Here is a 17,891-nt window from a genome sequence, read left to right on the forward strand (position 1 = left end):
CCTGGCCTCTGCTGTCCTCTGTAGTGGTGTTTCTATTGTAGTAAAGAGGAACTGAGACCTGTACAATGCCCTTTACTGTTTTAATAGCCCGATCACAAAGGGTCAGCTTATAAACGTGACCAGGAAGTGAGTCCCCTCCCATGCCTGAAAAAGTCCAAGGGGGAAATAGGCATCATGACTGTGACTTTTTTTCCATCCCCTGGCATGGGCATCCAGATAAGTTTCTGTTTCAATTTTCCTTTACTTTGTCATTTTTATACCATTACTGGAATGGTTTTGAACAGTCCCAGGCTATTTCGACAACTAGGAAATCCCAGGGGCTGGGTATTGTCGCTCAGAGATAGACTGTTTGCTAGGAGAGAGAGAGGCCCAAGTTCTGCCCCAGCTCGCCTGCTGGAGTTGCCCCTAATTGTCTCTGCTCAGGCCTCCTCCCCCTACCACACCCACCCAAAGATGTCCAGGTTCAACCAAGGTCAAGAGGGAAGCAGTGGAGTGGCAGATAAAGAAGCGACATCTATATGACAGGAGAGGGCACAGAATAAGACCGTGAGATAAAACCCTCCGTGTGACCTTGGCGAGCATCGCCTCTGTGGGTTTGTTTCCTCCTTAAAGCTGGACCCAGCCACGGAGCGGTCCACGCCCTTGACACAAGCCTGGCAGAGTGGGGCTCGGCGGCCTTGGTCGCTGGTCTCAGGCCACACGGACATGTGTCCGCTCGTGCCCGGCCGCCCTGCGCCCTGCCTTTGGAGCGGGTTTCCCCGGCAGAACCCGGGGCCTCAAAGCGCACGCACGCGGACAGACGCACCCCAGAGCCCGACCGCATCCTGCATCCGAGGCGTGCGGCCGTCCCATTGGACAGTACGGCCCTGCAGGGCGGCCCTGCAGCCAATCGCGGCCGTAGGGCGGAGTCTTGCCTGCCGCGCGCTGGGGGCTCGGGCGGATGCTATAAGCGCTGCGGCGGCGGAGTCCAGCTTCTACTCGAGCGTCCGCGCTGACCATGCAGGAGCCCCTGCTAGGAGCCGAGGGTCTGGACTATGACACCTTCCCCGAGGCGCCCGCGTCGCCGAGAGAGAGCACGCGGGCCGGGTGAGAGTCACGGGGCGTGGGGGGGTGGGAGATCGGGGTGGCCTTATCTCCAGCAGGCACACATCTTGGGCCGTCACTGACTTCTGGTGAGTGACCACCAAGAGTCATCTGGCTCTTTCTTGCCGCATGCTCGCAAGTCTTATTTCAAGAGCTGGCCCACCATAGAGAAGAGACTCTTCTAAAGGAATACTGGGTGGAGTCCCCGCCTGTCACAGATAGGGATAGGATGAGGGTCTTGCCGAAGATCACAGAACAAGCTTTGAGCAGCACAGCAGGGCGGAGAACCTACGATTCCTTTTCTGGAGGAAAAAGGGCCCCATCCCCAGCTGACACCCTGGGGATTTCCCAGAGCCGCTGCTCAGGCCTCAAGGAGGTACCAACTTGACTGGCCCTGGACCCAGGTTTCTCCCTGCTGTCTGCTGAGCTGGATGGCCACGGGGCTCAGGGAAGGCAGCAGTCTGGGAACCCAGGATCCAGTTAGAGGACTTGACCCTGGTCCTTTGGTTCCACCCCATCCCCCACCAGGGCCTTGCAAAACAGAAGGGTGTTCCTGGCCACCTTTGCTGCTGTGCTGGGCAATTTCAGCTTTGGGTATGCCCTGGTCTACACGTCCCCAGTCATTCCTGCGCTGAAGCTTTCTTCCGACCCAGCACTACACCTGAACAAAATCCAGGCATCCTGGTTTGGGGTGAGGCCTGTTCTCTAAGCCAGGTGGGGTAGTAGGGGAGCATGAACCCATTCAGCCTGTTTACCACAGGGGACTAAAAATCACTCAGCCTTGGCACCTCCCCTAGAGCCCCGGTGCCCCTCCCCGACACACTCCTGTCTGCTAGTGGTGATGGCAAGACCCAGGAGGAAGTGGCATCCTGCAGAGATGTGGGGAGGGGCTGACAGGAAGATTTCCCAACCGCATACCCAAAGCCAGGCTGCCACAGCAGAGCTGGCATCCTCCTGGGTATCTGGAGGCGGGAACACCAGGGGGCCGGAGGGATGAGAGGTGTCCTCTGGAGGACAGAGTGTGGCTAAACAGAGAAGAGCCCAGGAGCCCAACCAACACTGTAGCGTTAGAATGTCAGTAGACCCTGAGTTAGAACTGCCACTTGACAACCACGCTGGACAGATTTAGGGTTTCCTGAGCATTTCAAATGGGGCAGGCACATGCAGGGCCCACACAGCACATGCCAGATACTTGGTGAAACATTTTCACTCCTGGATCAACCTGAGCTCTCCCTGTTGCACAGCTAAGAAACTGAGGCTTAGACAAGCCAAGCTGTGTGTCCTGGTCCCACTGCTCATGAGTAACAGAGTCCAGGCAAATCCTTTATTCTACAGCAAATCCAATGACCCCTCCCCATCCCCCCAAATCTTACGGTCCTGGGCCTTCAAGTCACAGAGTTCTATTGGGTAGAATGGGAGCCATGGAGAATGCCTTTAATCTCAGCACTTGGGAGGCAGAGGCAGGATGATCATGATTTTGAGGCCTGCTCGAGCTCAGAAAAATAATGGACATTTCTGGGCAGAGCCACTGTGTACAGGCGGCCCCACCACACCTCTAGAACAGAACAGTAGTCCTGGCACCCTCACATATCATTGTCCACAGGCTTCTGTGGACAGGGGGCTCTCTACCAATGAATGCCGGGCCTCTGGGTCAGCCCTGGGAAAACTGTCTCTAAGGCTCTGATGAGGGTGAGAACGCTTAAGGCCACTGTATCTTCTTGCACCCCTGCAGTCCGTGTTCACCTTGGGTGCCGCCGCTGGGGGCCTCAGTGCTATGGTGCTCAATGACCTCCTGGGTCGGAAGCTCAGCATCATGTTCTCGGCCGTCCCCTCAGTCATTGGCTATGCACTCATGGCTGGTGCCCATGGCCTTTGGATGCTCCTGCTGGGGAGGACGCTGACAGGCTTTGCCGGGGGACTCACTGCTGCCTGCATCCCGGTAAGGCCGGATGTCTCCACCGCCTCAGGGGTGGTCGAGGCCACCCCTGCCTCCGAGCCTTTGCTCAGTGAGAGTGTGTGGGGTCCCCTACATTGCCCAGAGAACCTCAGCTCCCTCCACCAAAGAAGCTGACATCATTGTCACCAAAAGCTTCCTATCCTGTGTTTTGACCTCAGTTCGATGTATTGCTCAACAGAAGAAAATCTGCATTGAGCAAGGGATGTGAAGGGAAGTCGTCCCCCCCCCCCCCGCCAGCCCCCACGCTGCTTGCCTCATGCAGTACTCCATACAAAAACCTGTCCTCTGGCCAAACCCAGAGGGAAAAGGGGTCACTAGGAGAAATACAGGCACCTGGCCTGACTACCCAGGGCTTGGTTGGGTCCCAATGTCATAGTCCATCTGTGTGTCTCCCTCCCCACCCCCACCCCATCAGAGCTGAGTGCTTCTGCATACTTTTCTGCTAGGGAAGGGAAGGTCAGAGCTGTGGTCAGAACAAGACCCCTGTCAGCTTCTCTAGGCTCCCAGGCCCCTCTCTCACCCTAGTGGGCCCAGAAACATGCATTCCCACTGATGCCGCAAGCGGGGGGCCTGTGTCTTGCAGGTGTATGTGTCTGAGATCGCACCCCCTGGTGTTCGTGGGGCCCTGGGTGCCACACCGCAGCTCATGGCCGTGTTTGGATCCCTGTCTCTCTATGCCCTCGGCAAGTACCATCCTGCAATCCAGCATGCAGGTTCTGGAGATTAAGGGTTTGGGGGAATGGAACTCTCCCCGAAGGAACCCAGCACTAATAGGCAGGACACCCGGCTTCCTAGCCTCCATGGGTACCACGTCTAAAAGTTAGTCCATGAGAGAAACCCATACAGGAGCTTGCCTGCCGGATGATGGTGTGGGGCACGGGGGAGGGTGAGAGCCCTGTGCCCAGCCTGCTCTACAGTCTCCCATTATACTGAGACCATTTAAGAATATCACTCTAGTACCAGGGTCCAGGCAAGCCCTGCAGCATCCACATTGCCTCTGTCTTCTACAGAGACTTGGGCAGTCAGGGAAGGCTAGGCTGGGAGAGCAGTGAGGTTACTCAGAGGCCCCAGCCCTTCACCAAAGCTTCTCTCACCAGGTCTTTTGCTGCCTTGGAGATGGCTTGCTGTGGCCGGGGAAGGGCCTGTTCTCATCATGATCCTGCTGCTTAGCTTCATGCCCAACTCACCGCGCTTCCTGCTCTCAAAGGGCCGGGATGAGGAGGCACTGCAGGCGCTGACCTGGCTGCGAGCTGACTCTGAGGTCCACTGGGAGTTTGAGCAGATACAGGACAACGTGCGGAGACAGGTGCAGTATGGGTGGGACTGGCCGGTCAGGCCCCGACACACCAGGCTCTGTGTGGGTGGCCTTGGACATTCACTAGGCCTGTTTGGGCCTTGGCTGCCTTTCCTCAAACAGAGTGGTCCTTGCTAGTGGGCAGAGCCTAGGCAGCCTCCAGAGGCTGGGTCTCTCTTAGAAGAGGGGAGAGGGAGGTCTCCCTTAGACCCACAGGTGCCAAGAGAGGGTGGCCAGGGCTGGAGAGCCTGGCATAGCCCCTCAGCAGCAGCTTTGTGTTCCAGAGTAGCCGAGTGTCATGGGCAGAGGCCCAAGACCCCCGCGTGTACCGGCCTATTCTCATCGCGGTACTGATGCGCTTCCTGCAGCAGCTGACAGGCATCACGCCCATCCTCGTGTACCTGCAGACCATCTTCGACAGCACGTCCGTGCTGCTGGTGAGAACCCACCTGGCCAGCAATGCCCAGAGTCCCAGGAGGCTGCTGAGGAGAATACAAGCAGAGCAGCCAGGGAGTTAGGTGGCTGAGACCCAGACACCTCTGATTCACACCCTGCCTCAATGAACATTTTCCTCAAGTGAAGTTTAAGTGTTTTTAAAATATACAGAATAACAAAGGAAAGCAATTTAATAGAATGTGGAACTCTTGGGACCATGGCCCCAGGCTCAGGTCCCAAGTGGGGCCTGTGAAGTCCCTGAGAGCCCAGTTCCACCCCCCCAGGTTCTTCCTGCAACGAGGTTTAAAGATGCGGATGGCTCAGGTCTACCATCAGTGTCCAACCAGAGTCTGTGCCCACCAGGACTAGTAGCAGGCATAGTAGAGAGGTCTGTGCTGGGAAACCCCACAGAAAAGGGTTGGCTGCAGAGAGTACCTCGGGCTCGGTACATGTGATGGCTCATGGCAAAAAAAGACAGTGGCCCTGGACTTAGGTCCGAGGACCCTGGAGTGCATTAGGGTCAGGGCAGGACACGGGGCCAGATCTCTCAGCCCAGTGCCCTGCCCCACAGCCCTCCCAGCAGGACGCAGCCATAGTGGGTGCCGTGAGGCTCGTGTCTGTGCTGATCGCTGCTCTCACCATGGACCTGGCGGGCCGGAAAGTCCTGCTCTATGTGTCAGGTGAGTGTCCCCACTGTGACGTGTGCCTTTTACTCCTACAGCCAGTGTGTGGACTGGAATCTTCGGGCCATACCCAAGCTTCCCTCGCACATGGTCCAGGGCCTAGCGCATGGCAGCTGCTCCAGACAGGTCTGCTAGAACTCCAAGAGCAAAGGACCCCACCCCCCTAGCTCAGGAGGTGGCAAGAGAACCTGAGCTTGCCATTCTGTGTTGGGGGTGGGGGCTTGCCCCTTTCACAGGCCAGCCTTGCCACCCAACAAGAGGTGCTGTGGGGCTTGGAAAGGGCCTCGAGCTTGGAGGGTCTTGGTCCTGAGGTGTCCGTGTGTCCACAGCGTCCATCATGTTTGTTGCCAACCTGACACTGGGGCTGTACGTCCAGTTTGGACCAAGGTCTCTGACCCCCAACGGTACTGTGGGACTGGAGATCATGACCCTGGGGGACACAGAGCAGTCCCCAGCTACATCCTTCAATTATCTTACTCTGATACCCCTGCTGGCCACCATGCTCTTCATTATGGGTAGGAACACCCTGGCAGTGGTAACACCTGGGATGGGCTGTTGCGGGGCAGGGAGGGACAAGGGTTCCATTACTGTCTTGGTTTGCCTAAGAGGTGGGGGAGCTGGAAAACTGGGCCTCCTTACAACCCAGGAGACACAGGCAAGGCAGCTTGAGGGTCCCCAGGGCCTGAGCCCAACTGCTCCCCTCTTCTGGGCAGGCTATGCTATGGGCTGGGGGCCCATCACCTGGCTCCTCATGTCTGAGGTCCTGCCCCTGCGTGCCCGCGGTGTTGCCTCGGGGCTCTGCGTGCTGGTCAGCTGGCTCACAGCCTTCGTCCTCACCAAGTACTTCCTGCTGGCAGTGGTGAGTGTTTGGCCCCAGGACTCCCAGCTAGAGTTCCCTCTCCATTAACATCTCCCCTCAGGGTGGAGAAGAGCCCAGGCCCTTTACAGGCTAAGAATGGCCAAGCACAGCCAACCCAGGCCATTACAGGGACACACTGGGGGGAGGAGGGATGCTTGGGGAAACCAGGTTACCTCCCAGCCCAAGGACACAGCCCAGATCAGCGGTGTTGTCTCTTGACCTCCTGGATGCTTCTTCAGTGTAACCTTGCTACCCGACTAGAGCATGGTGTGAGGTCCCTCCTAAACACACCTAGCTCCCAGCCCTGCAAGCCAGCAGGCCCTAAAGACACCTGAATGCTGGGCCAGCTCCAGACTCTACCAGGGGAATCCAGCTGGGTTAGTGCCATGCCAGAACCTGCACCCCCCACCTCGCCCGACTCAGTGATTGAGGTTAAGAGAAGGGCTGACACAACATGCTGCCCACCAGGCGCTGTAGGCAGCCTGGAGCTTGGGTGTGGTACCTAAGAGAGTGGAGTCTCCGGGCAGGATGGCTGAGGGGCAGCTTGGGAGTAGTCGGGAAGGCTGGGAGGTTTCAGAGCAGAGCAGTGGCCAGATGCTGGCCCCACAGGCTGCCAGTACTGGCTGAGCCCATGACATTCTGGCTGGGGGCTGTGTGTTTAGTGATTCCCTCCCCAACTCCCCACTGCAGAATGCCTTCGGCCTCCAGGTGCCTTTCTTCTTCTTCTCCGCCATCTGCCTGCTCAGCCTGCTCTTCACAGGCTGCTGTGTGCCTGAGACCAAAGGCCGCTCACTGGAGCAGATCGAGGCCTTCTTCCACACGCGCAGGATGTCCTTCAGGCCCTAGTCGGGGCTTGCCTGTAAGGGGCCAAACCACCCAGGCCAGGCCTATGCACTGGCCACAGACTCACGCCTGCAGCCAGGAGCAGCAGCAGCCCTGCCATCAGCCAGAACACATTTCCACCTTGGGACAGGCAGCTCACCAACTCTGGGGCTGGCAGGCCCCAGCTCAGGCAGCCTGCAGTACCCCAGCTGAGACCTGCAGGGGGCGCAGGCGGCCCAGCCCCAGACTGAGTAAAGGCTGTGCCCAAGGACAAGGCGGTCAGGGGACCTGGGGTTTAGTTCCTCACCCCTACAAGGGACACTTCCCAAGCAAGGCCATGTTGAGGACAGAGAACGGGGATGGAGGTGGCAAAGTGGCTCCGTACAGGGACATCGTTACATCATGCCGTTCTGACCAACTGGCCATGAGGACAAGGTCCTGCACCCACATGGGTCAGGGCATCTTGGGGAACACTGGACTTCCCAAGGCCAGAGTACAGGACCCAATCCAACCTTGGGATACCTCTAGTCTGCAAACTGTTCACTGTTTTTCAAAATAAAAGGAATTGGGCCTGCAGCCTCAGGGAGACAAGGGGAGTGGGATCTGTTCCAGGGAGAAGCTCCCTACCCCAGCGGCCAGGCTACCCTCACACTCAGCCCGGACTGCCAGGGAACTCTGGATGATCATAGTGCAGAGAAAGCAGCAGACACCGTGGGGTTGAGTGCCAGCTCACCCTCTACGGATAGGCTACTTTCTTTGAGACCCTGTGAGCAGGCTCAGGCCAGGCTTGGCCCAGCTGACAGACAGGTTCTCCTTGCCAGTCACAGGCACTGAAGACAGATGACAGGTAGACGGTGCATACCAACTACAGCCTTGCTTTACTCCAAATGTAAGCTAACTAACAAACAAACCAGGGGATGGGGGGCAAAGGAAGTCACAGAAGATAGCCATACACAGGCAAGAATGGGGCCTAGTCTGGGCAAGACAGTGCCCATGTTCAGAGGCAAGGCAATGGGCTCCAGAGCCACTGTGCTTCCAGGAACCTCAGAATGTAAGTGACTGTCCCACTCTGGTCTATGTCTGAGGGCCTCTACCTTTACACCCCACCCCATGCCCACCCAGTACAAAATGGGTTTCTCCAGTGGGGTACAATCTTAGTATAGATGTAGCCAGCGAGTTCCACTGCCAGGGGCAGAAGGGACCTGAATCTCATGCCGATACACGTAACCAGAGGGGCAGGTAGGGCCTTGCTCCTCCTGGGAGGTAGACAGGTCTTAACTGTGAACACAGGCCCCGACACACACACACACACACACACACACACACAGAGCCCTTGAAGCCCACTCCTGCTTGAGAAAAATAGCCTCGGATGAATCCTGGAGATATATGTTCCACCACGCCAGCTACACTGTGACATCTCTGCTCCTCTGGGGTTCAGCATGGCCAGGCTCTCTGGAAAACTACTGCTGCCCCCAGAGCCCACAGCTCAAAGCGCCTCTACCCTAAATAGAATACCCACTACTCCTGGCCCCAAACACTGGTGACCTAGAGTCCCTAGAAACTGGACAACTCCGGGGCTGGGTCCCATGGAGCAGGCCCAGTTGAAGGTCTAGTGCAGGAGGGAGGCAAGGCTTAGCATTTTCCACGTCATCCTCAGCCAGGCCACCACGCATGTGCCGCCTAACAGCTAAGGATCCATCTAATTAGCCACTAGTGCCAGTATCACAGGACGGTAGGGAAAGACCGCAGTGCAGAGGAAGGATGAGGGACAGCCAGGGTATGCCATGTTCAGGGTAGCAGCTCTCCAAACCCTAGCCACGCAGGCTTACTCGTCATGGTCTGGTACCTGAGACAGCTCTGTGTGAGAGATGGTCTCTGCCCAGTTCGTCAAAGGCTACAGGATGCCAGAGGCAGGTTGGGAGGAATACCTGAGGTCAATCCCTATTAATAGTGAGCCTGTAACCACTGACAAAGAAGTTTTCACTGCAGGCTAGCAGTACACACCCAACACACCCACACAGACACACACAAACACACACACTTCCTAGCACCAAAACCTGAGCTGGGGGAGAGGCAGAACCTGGAGGTCAGGGTAAGGCCCGTGGGAGATGGAACAGCAAGGTGTCCTGAAATAGCCTGTCCAAGGCACCAGGGAACTTCCACCCAACCCTCTGGCCTCTGCCAAGGCTACTCTTCTGGCCAGGAAGCTGCATCCTGGAAGCTGTAGATTCTCAAAGGACCAGCCATCTCTCCTGCTCCTCAGGACAATGCTGTACTCATCCTCCGCGCTGAGGACAGGTGCATGGGCAGAACTGGAGCATCACCTGCCAGCGAGCACAGATCTAAAAAGGATGAAGCCTGAAGTGGCAGGAGCCTGGGGATCAGCCTCTTAACCAAGTGAGGAGCAGAATGTTCACGAGTGGCTGCTCTTAGGTCTGCGAAGGGCAACCAGCACAGGAGTCTGCACCACAGGCTGACAGGACTGAGTTCATCCCATCCATCCTATGGCCCAGGTCTTCAGTACCAGCGGGGCAGGAGCTCCAGGCTCAGTAGGTCCAGAGAAGAGGGTAGGCCCAGAAGACTTGAGGCATGGGGACTTGCAGGGACTCTGCTTCCAGGCCATTTAACGGAGTTGACACTCAGCCTTCTCCAGACTTCACACAAAACCCAATGACAGTAGGCAATGCCCCTGCCTCACTTCACAGCTCTCCCTCCAGAGTCTCAGCCAGCCTCTCCTCATCTGCCTGCTGCCTCTGCTGCTGGATCCGAGCATAAGAAATGGCATCACCCCTAGGGAGAGAAAAGTAGGTATTTCATAGGCACAGCCCTCCCGCCACCAACTCCCGGGTTGCAACCCAGGTATGACCTGCAGGCAAATTCCCCCAGACTGTGCTCCCCAGAGGCCACTGTCAGGGGACAGAGGCCTTGTTACTCTGACAGGGGCACGTGTTGCCTGGCACTGACTGAACTAAAGGGGAGAAGTGGCAGTTGGCTACAGTGTCTGGCGCACACCTCATAGTGTGCAAGCCAGGCTAGAGGGCCCACCTAGGTTGTCCCCTGAGTTCTTGCCTCTGCTCCTGAGAGCACAGGTAAGTCACTTGTGGCTACTGTGCATAACTAGACAAAGGGTCCCACTCAGACCTTTCCCACTTGAGATGGGGTAGCAGAGGCAGCAAAGGAGACCCCACCCTGGGGCTGGGGTGCAGACGCACTTTTTGCCCAGGGCAGAGAGTCCGTACAGCACTCCGGTGGCAAAGGCGATGGCGTTGCCCAGCAGTGTGGTCAGGGTCAGGCTCATGATGATGGGGACGATGGCCATCCTAGGAGAGAACAGAGGTCAAGGGTGCACTCCCACCCCATGTGTTGCCCCTGTGTGGTCCTCAAACTTCCCTTCCAGAGACAGAGTTTAAAACCATATCAGGTCTTTGTGGCAAGATCTGTAACCCACAAGGGGAAAAAAGAAAAAAAAAAAAAAAAAGGCTGGGTCTATATGACCCCATTATTCATTAAAACAGAGAGGCTGGGCCCAGAGGATCAGGGTATAGTCCATGTGTGCAGTCCTGTGACCAAGTTAGCTTCCCAGGGCTCCACCTCCACTGTATAGTGGGGTCAAACCTGAGATCCTGATGTCAGTACGAAGGCTGCTGGCCACTTATCCCACACCCACATCACAAGCACTGAATGGTCACTCTCATCAGTACAGCAATCCTGGGCCAGCTGTACCTCAACAAGCAGCCTCTCCACCCCACCCCCCACCCACACCCAGGGGAAACACTGGACCCAGTGCAGCTCTAGCCGGGGCTTCAGTAGCAGGCCAGCGCCACCTGGTGGTGGATCCGTTCCACCTAAGACCCTCTGCAGCTCTGTTTTGAGGGATGGAATTTTCCAACAAGAGGTGACTCCCAGACAGGCTGACCCAGGAAGACTCTGGAGAGGAGGCACCTGGAGCAGGAGGATGACACTGAGAGCCAACTGCACTCCTTGGATTTCCAGTGTAGATTTCATTATAGCAGAAGTGCTTCAAAGTACGGAGGGTCCTTGACTTAGATGGTTGTACTTGTGGTTCTGAGTCCCAAGCTCTGTGGGCGACCTTATGAGGTGCCATGCCAAGTCACAATGCCCAGCGTCAGGGCTTTAAGCATGATGAAGGTTGGCAACAGCTGTGTTTGGTAGGTAGGTGAGGTGTGCTACCGTGTTTTCAATAGGATATCTGTTTTATCAAAGTGGAAACCCGTCTTAAGTTAAGGATCCTCTATAATAAAATAATAGAAATCTCGAGGGAAAAGACCACAGGAGGAAAACCATTAACATTACAGGCAAATAGCAGGCTGGAAAACCAGAATGGGAAACACTGCAAAGGAATCTGAGGTCTTTAATACTGAAAACACACAGCCTGCAAAGTCAGACATTAAAGCTCTCATAAGAGCAGGACCAGAAACCTTTTGAGAAAGAAAATGAATGTGAATACACAAGAGGGTATTTTACTTCTTCAACAATGAATATAAACGTGGAAGTGGCACTAGGCACTGACTGGGTGGAGAGGGGAGGGACAGGACACCCAGATGGTCTCTCGGGAAAGAAACTGAGTCACGTATGTTAAGATCTTTTGAATGTCCATAAACCTTTGGTCTGGTAATTCCACACCTGGAAACATCTCCTAAGGAGATGGTAGTTTTGGCAGACAGATGTTCACCAGACTTGAGTGACATCAGCTAACAAATTAAGACAAAGGCAGTATGTCCAGCAGAATAAATGTGTTTAACATTAAAAAGAATGTCATAGTCTTTGTGATAACACTGAAAATGTTGATACCACAGCAAGCCAAAAAAGCAGGTACAAACCTTATGAGCAGGTATAGCAGTTATTAGCATGTTAAAGATGAGCTTCAAAAGTGTCTGGATTCAGACTAGACGGACACGTGCCAAAGAATTAATAGGTGGTGAGGTCTGGAGTGACCATTTTCTATTTTACAATGACTTTTGATAAACATACATTACCGTGAGCATCATGACAACACATCTTAAAAACTCAAGAAAGCCAGGTATGGTAACTCACGCCTTTAATCACAGCACTCAAGAGACAGAGAGACATGAATCTCTGTGAGATCAAGGCCAGCCTGGTCTACATAATGAGACTCTCAAATACAAAGGGGGGGAGAGGAGGGGGAGGAGGAGATGGCTTAGTTGGTAAATGCCTGCTACACATGCATAAGGGCCTGTTTGGATCTCCATAAAAACCCAAGTACTTCAGGGCTGATGAGGTAGAGACAGGGGGATTCCTAGAACTCACTGGCCAGGCAGTCTAGCCACATTTGTGAGCTCCAGGTTCAGTAAGAGACCCAGTCTTTAAAAACAAGTGGAAAGTGACTGAGGAAAATGTCCACATCCAGCTTCCACATGCATGTGCACCTACATAAAGGTATGTATGCACATGTGCCTGTGTGTGTGTGTGCATATACACACAAATCAAAGGACACCGTGCTACACTGATTAGAACTCTGTGACCCTATGATCCCTTTAGATTTAAACACATCAGAAAAACGCCAGCAAGCACATGCTCATTGTACATTCGCACTGCCAAAGCCGCTGAGCCTCCACCAAGCTTTGGTCTAACCTGATCTTAAAGATAATACTGGTAATCGTGATAAATATCACTGGCTCTCTGAGCTCTCATGCAAAAGCCCTTCTCTAGAGGTTTCTGTGTATTCCATTTATCTCGGAAGTGGTGCAGTCTTATGACACACTGTACTTGTCTGAACCAGAAGGAGAAAAAGCATATTTAGAGGAAAATGGTGTTTTCTGTTCTGCAATCTCATGGCATATAGGTTGGCCACATTCCTTTCAAGCCTGCACAATATCCACACAGATCTACTATGACCTCTCTGGCAACTCCCAGCTGCTTCCCTGTCCCGTCCCCCACCCCCACCCCCCACCCCCCACCCATGCACTGCTGCCAGCACTACAGATCTTGGAATACTTGTATGGCTGTAGCTGCCATCTGAGCTCAAGAAGGCAGCTCCTGGGTCCCGTTCTTTAGCAGCTGCCACTGGATGGGCCAGTGGCTGTGTCCACAGCTATCAAAGAAAAACTTCTGCAGGAAAGAAAGGTTCCTGCCCCACCCGCCTCGCCAATGCCTGCTTTAATCAGCAAGAGTTTGGAGAACCGCGCCATAGGCCTGCCCAGCAGCCCCTCACCCGCAGTAGAAAACGGCCTTCTGCCAGGAGCGCAGCCGGTCCACCTTCTCAGCCACGGTGTTTGCAAACTCCACAAACTGGCAGCAGAAGGGCGCCTCACACAGCAACAGGATGAAGGCGTTCATGCTGCGGGGCAAAGGCAGAAAGGACAATGACAGCTGACAACCTGGGGCTGCAAAAGCCTTCATGCCAGTGCTCAAGGAACACCACCCTCCCATAGGCCCTCCGCTTCCGGAAGCACCTCGATACCACAAGGTGCCGGTTTCTGCCAAGCAGTTCGGCACCCCACCCCATCCCACTGCTGCAGCAGCATCCCTAACTGCCCAAGCATCCTGCAGGAAGATCCTTCCAACTATGCAATGAAGAACTAAGACCCTTGCCTCCATATTGTCCTGAGCCAGCAGCATGTTCATCCACAGAACTCAGCCACACTGCCAGGTGCCAGTGGTATCATCATAGTCACCAACACTGTCATTGAGGGCAGGCTGTTCTCAGCAGAAGTGCAAGGGCTGGCTGCACCCAGTTGCTGAGGACCACTCATGGCCTGAGGCCTGGGACCATGTGGGTCAGGCAAGGTAGTGGGCAGCCCATGCCGGAAGCTTCCACTCAGGTGCTTTCGATCCTTGCCCGGTTCCTGGGAGCAGCTAAGTTGCTGCTGCTGAAGGCCTTTGCTCCCAGAGGTGGGTAATGGTCATGATCAGAGAGCTGGGCCTTTGCCAGGCCCCACATTTGGAAGGGAAGTGCCAATGACAGTCTGATTAACAGACACAGCTCTTGACCACTGCCTACCTCCCCAACCCACCACCGCTGCCAATCTTCCAAATACCAGCTCACTGTTCCACCAATCTGTACACAACCTCTACAGTCCCCATTCTTGCCACCTTGGGCCAGCACAGGCTTCTGTACACATCACCACAAGACCCAAATCACCCTGGTCTGAGGTCTAAGGCAGTACCTGTACCTTCCCCCTAAATGACTGTGTAGCCCCTTGTAGGCACTAACAAATGCTAGCGCACAGTGCTTCCCATGTGCCTTGAGCAGCCCTTACTCTGGCGCCCTTTTCCTGGGATCCAGCTGGGTGATAAGGAGCTCACCTGTGGATGCTACGGCCACCAGTTCCATCTGCATCTGCCCCACTAACAAGGCCTGCTCACCGCCTTACCGCTGACCATCCTCTTCTCTCCCTCCTAGACACTCAACTCTGACCTTACATATCATGGCTCTGCAGTTCCCAGAGGGAAGGGTCCGTTGTAGTAGACAAAAGGGTCTACAGTGTCTGTCTAGGCAGGTGCTCAGCAACTGTATCTGGGACCTTATACCCAACAAAGGCTCAGCTGGCTGTCCCCCTGGCCCATAAATGCTGTGGGAGCAGGAAGGGGGATTTGACCTGCATCACAGCCCTCCGACCCCACCGGGCCAGACCATTCGCAGCTACTCACATCATCCACACGCCAGCTGCGATATTCAGAGGGTGGATGGTGACGCAGTTGAAGAGTCCAGAGATAGCACAGGCTTCAAAGCAAAAGACATGGGCAGGAGTTAGTGGAGTATGTGGTAGAGCGTGCAGAATGCTGCTTGGGCAGGCACTGAGAACTCATGGGGCTCCCTTTAGATGCTCAGCACTAGGGTTTCCCTCAGCATCCCACCATCACCTGAGACAGCTGAGAGTAACTCAATAAGCCTACTTCTCAACCTCAAATCTAGCTACTTTCACACCTAAGGCTCTGATGGGCCAGCCCTGGGTTCCAAGCTATTATCAAAACCCCCTCAAGAGGTCAGGCCTGTTCTGCCTTCAACAAGAACCTCAGCAAGGGCCACTGATCGTCATCCACAAAGTAGGCTGCTCAAAAAGCTCTCTGACTTGGAAAACTCGATTCAGAGTTATTTGAGGTTGTTGTTGTTGTTTATGCTTGCTTGGTTAGGGGTTTTGTTTTGTTCTGTTTTGTTTGAGACAGAGTCCTATTCTGTAGCCCAAACTGACCTCAAAAACTGTCCTGCTTCTTCAGCCTCCTGGGGGCTGGGATTACAGACATGTGCCACTATGTCTGGCTACAGCTTGAATTTGGGTCAGGATAGAGATGCCTCTCCTGATACACTGATGGGTACCAGGTAAGATCCAAATGACAGTTCCACATCTAAAACACCAGCCAAGTGACCCTGGGCATGTAGCCTTCTAAGCTCATTTTCTCTCCTACACATGGGCATGTTGCGTCCCAATACTAGAACAGCAAGACACCACGAGGAGACAGTGTGTCCTCTTCCTCCCCATAATATAACTTCACTCCAGTGTGCAGCCTGAGGCTCCTCTCCCGACTGCACCCCAGGGATGCACACCCACTCACAACCTGCAGCTGGCTTCACCAGGAAGTCCCTCACCAGGAACTCTGGGAGCCTCTTGAGTACATTCCTGGGAGCTGCCCAGCCTGGCAGGACACATGTCCAGGTTGTCGCCAGGGAGGGGCAGAGTGTTTGCCCTCTGAGGCTGCAATTAGCAACCAACTCATTAAACTTGCAGCAGTCCCATGGCACCTGATCCCTCCACTGGGCCTGGGATTCCACCGTTTTCCTCCTTCCAGTGTTACACTATGCAAATGGAGGCTGAGGCAGGAGAATGGACCAAATGACTGACTCTGAGTGGCACAGCTCCTGTGCCATAAAACCTCCTCCTCCGATAAAGAACTAAGCAGCACGCATCCACGTGTGGCTCTGGCAGAGAAACTTCTGGGGCCACAGAAGTGAGGGACTACTCCTGCCTGTGTGTAGCTGGGCCTGGTCTCACCTGAGGGGCCTGTGCTGCTGCCCTCAGCATTCCAGCTACAGCTCCACTCAGCCCAGGCTGCCCTCCACAGACAGCTTTGGGGAGGACCAGGTCACAACCCAGACAGACGGAAGTCCTTTGACAACCAAGGACTCAAATACATCCACTTGGAGTGCTATATCCTCCATAAAAGGGAGATGTCACTATACAATCCTTTCTTCTTTATAGCTAGTGTCTACCGATGCCTTTGGGACCAGAATAAATCCCTCCAAGGCCCCTCATTCTAAGAGAAGACAACCCTATGTCAGAGTGACTGGCTGAGACACAGCTCTTGTCAAAACCTATTGAATTTCTAAAGTAAACACACTTTTTCTCCCCCCAACCCCCGTATGCCAGTACTCAAATCCTTGATGTCCCCAAATCTGAAGTCTCAGGGGACAATTGGAGTTAATGCCATGGGTCTTCTCTAAGGTTTCAACTATGGCTCAACCCAGAAGGAGGGTTGGGGAGGCCTTTTAGGGTGGCATAGACACCCACTTTAGGAAGCACGGGACTGGGTGGGATTTCCAAAGTCAATCTAGAAGTCACCTGGGTCACTGATGGCATCACCAAAATGGAGGGTGGTAGCATGTAGGTCACGGTCAGGATCTTCCTTGCTCCTGCACCCCTTAATACTACCTTGAAATAGCTAACTGCACTGGAGAGGACTGGAACTCAAGCTCAGCAAATTCTCTCCAGAGCTGCCTTACCAGGGCAGCACATATCTAACCCCACCCTATCCACCTGAACTTTCAGCTAGATCCTCTGGACAGATGGGACTCCAAGGTACTCCTTCAGGCAGGAGAGAAGATGGGTCTGCCCACCCCCACAGTTTCTGCTCCTGTACCAGGTAGGCAATGGGATCCTCGGACCTTCCTTTCCTGAGACCAGCATTCTCCCTGGGCTTCTAGGAATTCACAATGAAAGGGACAGACAGGATTTAGGAAACACAGTCGGTTCAAAGGTCTGCACGTAAGAGTGAGCCTGCCTCTTCCTCTTTTATCCTTTTGGAGTTCTCTGGAAGCTAAACTTAGGGAGTGTGAACTAGGGATTGGTGTGAAAGATACCAGGCCGGTGAGAAGCATTAACAAAGCGTGTACAGCTAAAGAGGCGAAGTCTAAATAGACAGTGAGAAACCGATGAGAAGCCGCCTCTCCCTCACCCCCTGGCACCATCTGACCCTCAAGCAAACTTCCCAGCCTGTGGCGACCTGCCCCCGCCCCCACTTATGAATAAGCTTTGCCCAAAGGCTGGGAATTAGGCAGTCCCACCCCAGCCCAGGTGAGCATCACCAGGACGGGGAGGACCAGGAAGAGGCAGACGCGCGTCCTCCGTGAGTCTCGGCTCCTCCGGACAAGGCCAGGTCAGCTCCGCCTCTGGTCACCTCGCTCCGGGAGGCAGAACGCAGGCCCGAGGCCAGGAGCCATGGCAACCCCGGGGACGCCCACTCCCAGGCCGCGGTACTCACACACGGCCCCCAGCACGCCCGCCAGGCGGCACAGCCAGCGGTACCACCACGTCATGCCCTCATCCTGTGCCGGCGGGGCAGGGGCGGCCGCTCCGGCTGCCCCCGAGCCACTCATGCTGCCGGGACGCTACGCTTTAGGAAGCGCGCAGCCCCAGGCGCGCACAAAGGGACGTGTCCACCCGCGCGCGGCCTTGTGGGAGAGGCGGCGATTAGCATAGGGGCGGACCCGCAGGCCAGTAGCGGCGGGTGGGGGAAGGCGGCGGGCGGGTGGGCCGGGGGGAACTGGCGTATATTAGCATA

The 17,891-nt window shown here is 55.1% G+C and overlaps 2 protein-coding genes across 5 annotated transcripts; one reads left to right on the top strand and one right to left on the bottom strand.

Annotated features, from left to right (window-relative positions):
• Nucleotides 1–897: 897 nt before the first annotated feature.
• Nucleotides 898–8,262, top strand: Slc2a6 (solute carrier family 2 member 6). 4 transcript variants are annotated; one of them, XM_028858722.2, is made up of 10 exons: nt 898–1,086; nt 1,612–1,774; nt 2,816–3,022; nt 3,624–3,723; nt 4,138–4,346; nt 4,619–4,771; nt 5,341–5,449; nt 5,782–5,967; nt 6,166–6,311; nt 7,002–8,262. In XM_028858722.2, exons 1-10 carry the CDS (start codon nt 998–1,000, stop codon nt 7,155–7,157), a joined length of 1,518 nt encoding a protein of 505 aa, XP_028714555.1. In that variant the 5' UTR covers nt 898–997; the 3' UTR covers nt 7,158–8,262. The 4 variants fall into 4 exon arrangements, with proteins under 4 accessions (XP_028714555.1, XP_037060548.1, XP_028714556.1 ...); XM_037204653.1 differs by lacking the exon at nt 5,341–5,449 and adding an exon at nt 5,491–5,578 and having other exon boundaries at nt 930–1,086; XM_028858723.2 differs by lacking the exon at nt 7,002–8,262 and having other exon boundaries at nt 930–1,086; nt 4,624–4,771; nt 6,166–6,305.
• Nucleotides 7,993–17,781, bottom strand: Cacfd1 (calcium channel flower domain containing 1). The gene is made up of 5 exons (XM_028858725.2): nt 17,592–17,781; nt 14,766–14,838; nt 13,327–13,452; nt 10,346–10,453; nt 7,993–9,923 (listed from the first exon to the last, which is right to left on the bottom strand). The coding sequence occupies exons 1-5, from the start codon at nt 17,704–17,706 to the stop codon at nt 9,833–9,835; spliced, it is 513 nt and encodes a 170-aa protein (XP_028714558.1). The 5' UTR covers nt 17,707–17,781; the 3' UTR covers nt 7,993–9,832.
• Nucleotides 17,782–17,891: the final 110 nt, after the last annotated feature.

This window comes from Peromyscus leucopus, chromosome 4, assembly GCF_004664715.2.
Source record: "Peromyscus leucopus breed LL Stock chromosome 4, UCI_PerLeu_2.1, whole genome shotgun sequence".
In the NCBI taxonomy this organism is placed as follows: Eukaryota; Metazoa; Chordata; class Mammalia; order Rodentia; family Cricetidae; genus Peromyscus; species Peromyscus leucopus.

Bases quoted from the DNA above. Each gene is read 5' to 3' on its own strand.
- Slc2a6 (XM_028858722.2), top strand. From the start codon at position 998: ATGCAGGAGCCCCTGCTAGGAGCCGAGGGTCTGGACTATGACACCTTC. The intron at 4,772-5,340 runs GTGAGAACCCAC...CCTGCCCCACAG, and splicing joins ACAGCACGTCCGTGCTGCTG to CCCTCCCAGCAGGACGCAGC. The intron at 5,968-6,165 runs GTAGGAACACCC...TCTTCTGGGCAG, and splicing joins CACCATGCTCTTCATTATGG to GCTATGCTATGGGCTGGGGG.
- Cacfd1 (XM_028858725.2), bottom strand. From the start codon at position 17,706: ATGAGTGGCTCGGGGGCAGCCGGAGCGGCCGCCCCTGCCCCGCCGGCA. The intron at 14,839-17,591 runs GTGAGTACCGCG...TTTGCTTTGAAG, and splicing joins GGGCGTGCTGGGGGCCGTGT to CCTGTGCTATCTCTGGACTC. The intron at 13,453-14,765 runs GTGAGTAGCTGC...TTTGCCCCGCAG, and splicing joins GCAGCTGGCGTGTGGATGAT to CATGAACGCCTTCATCCTGT.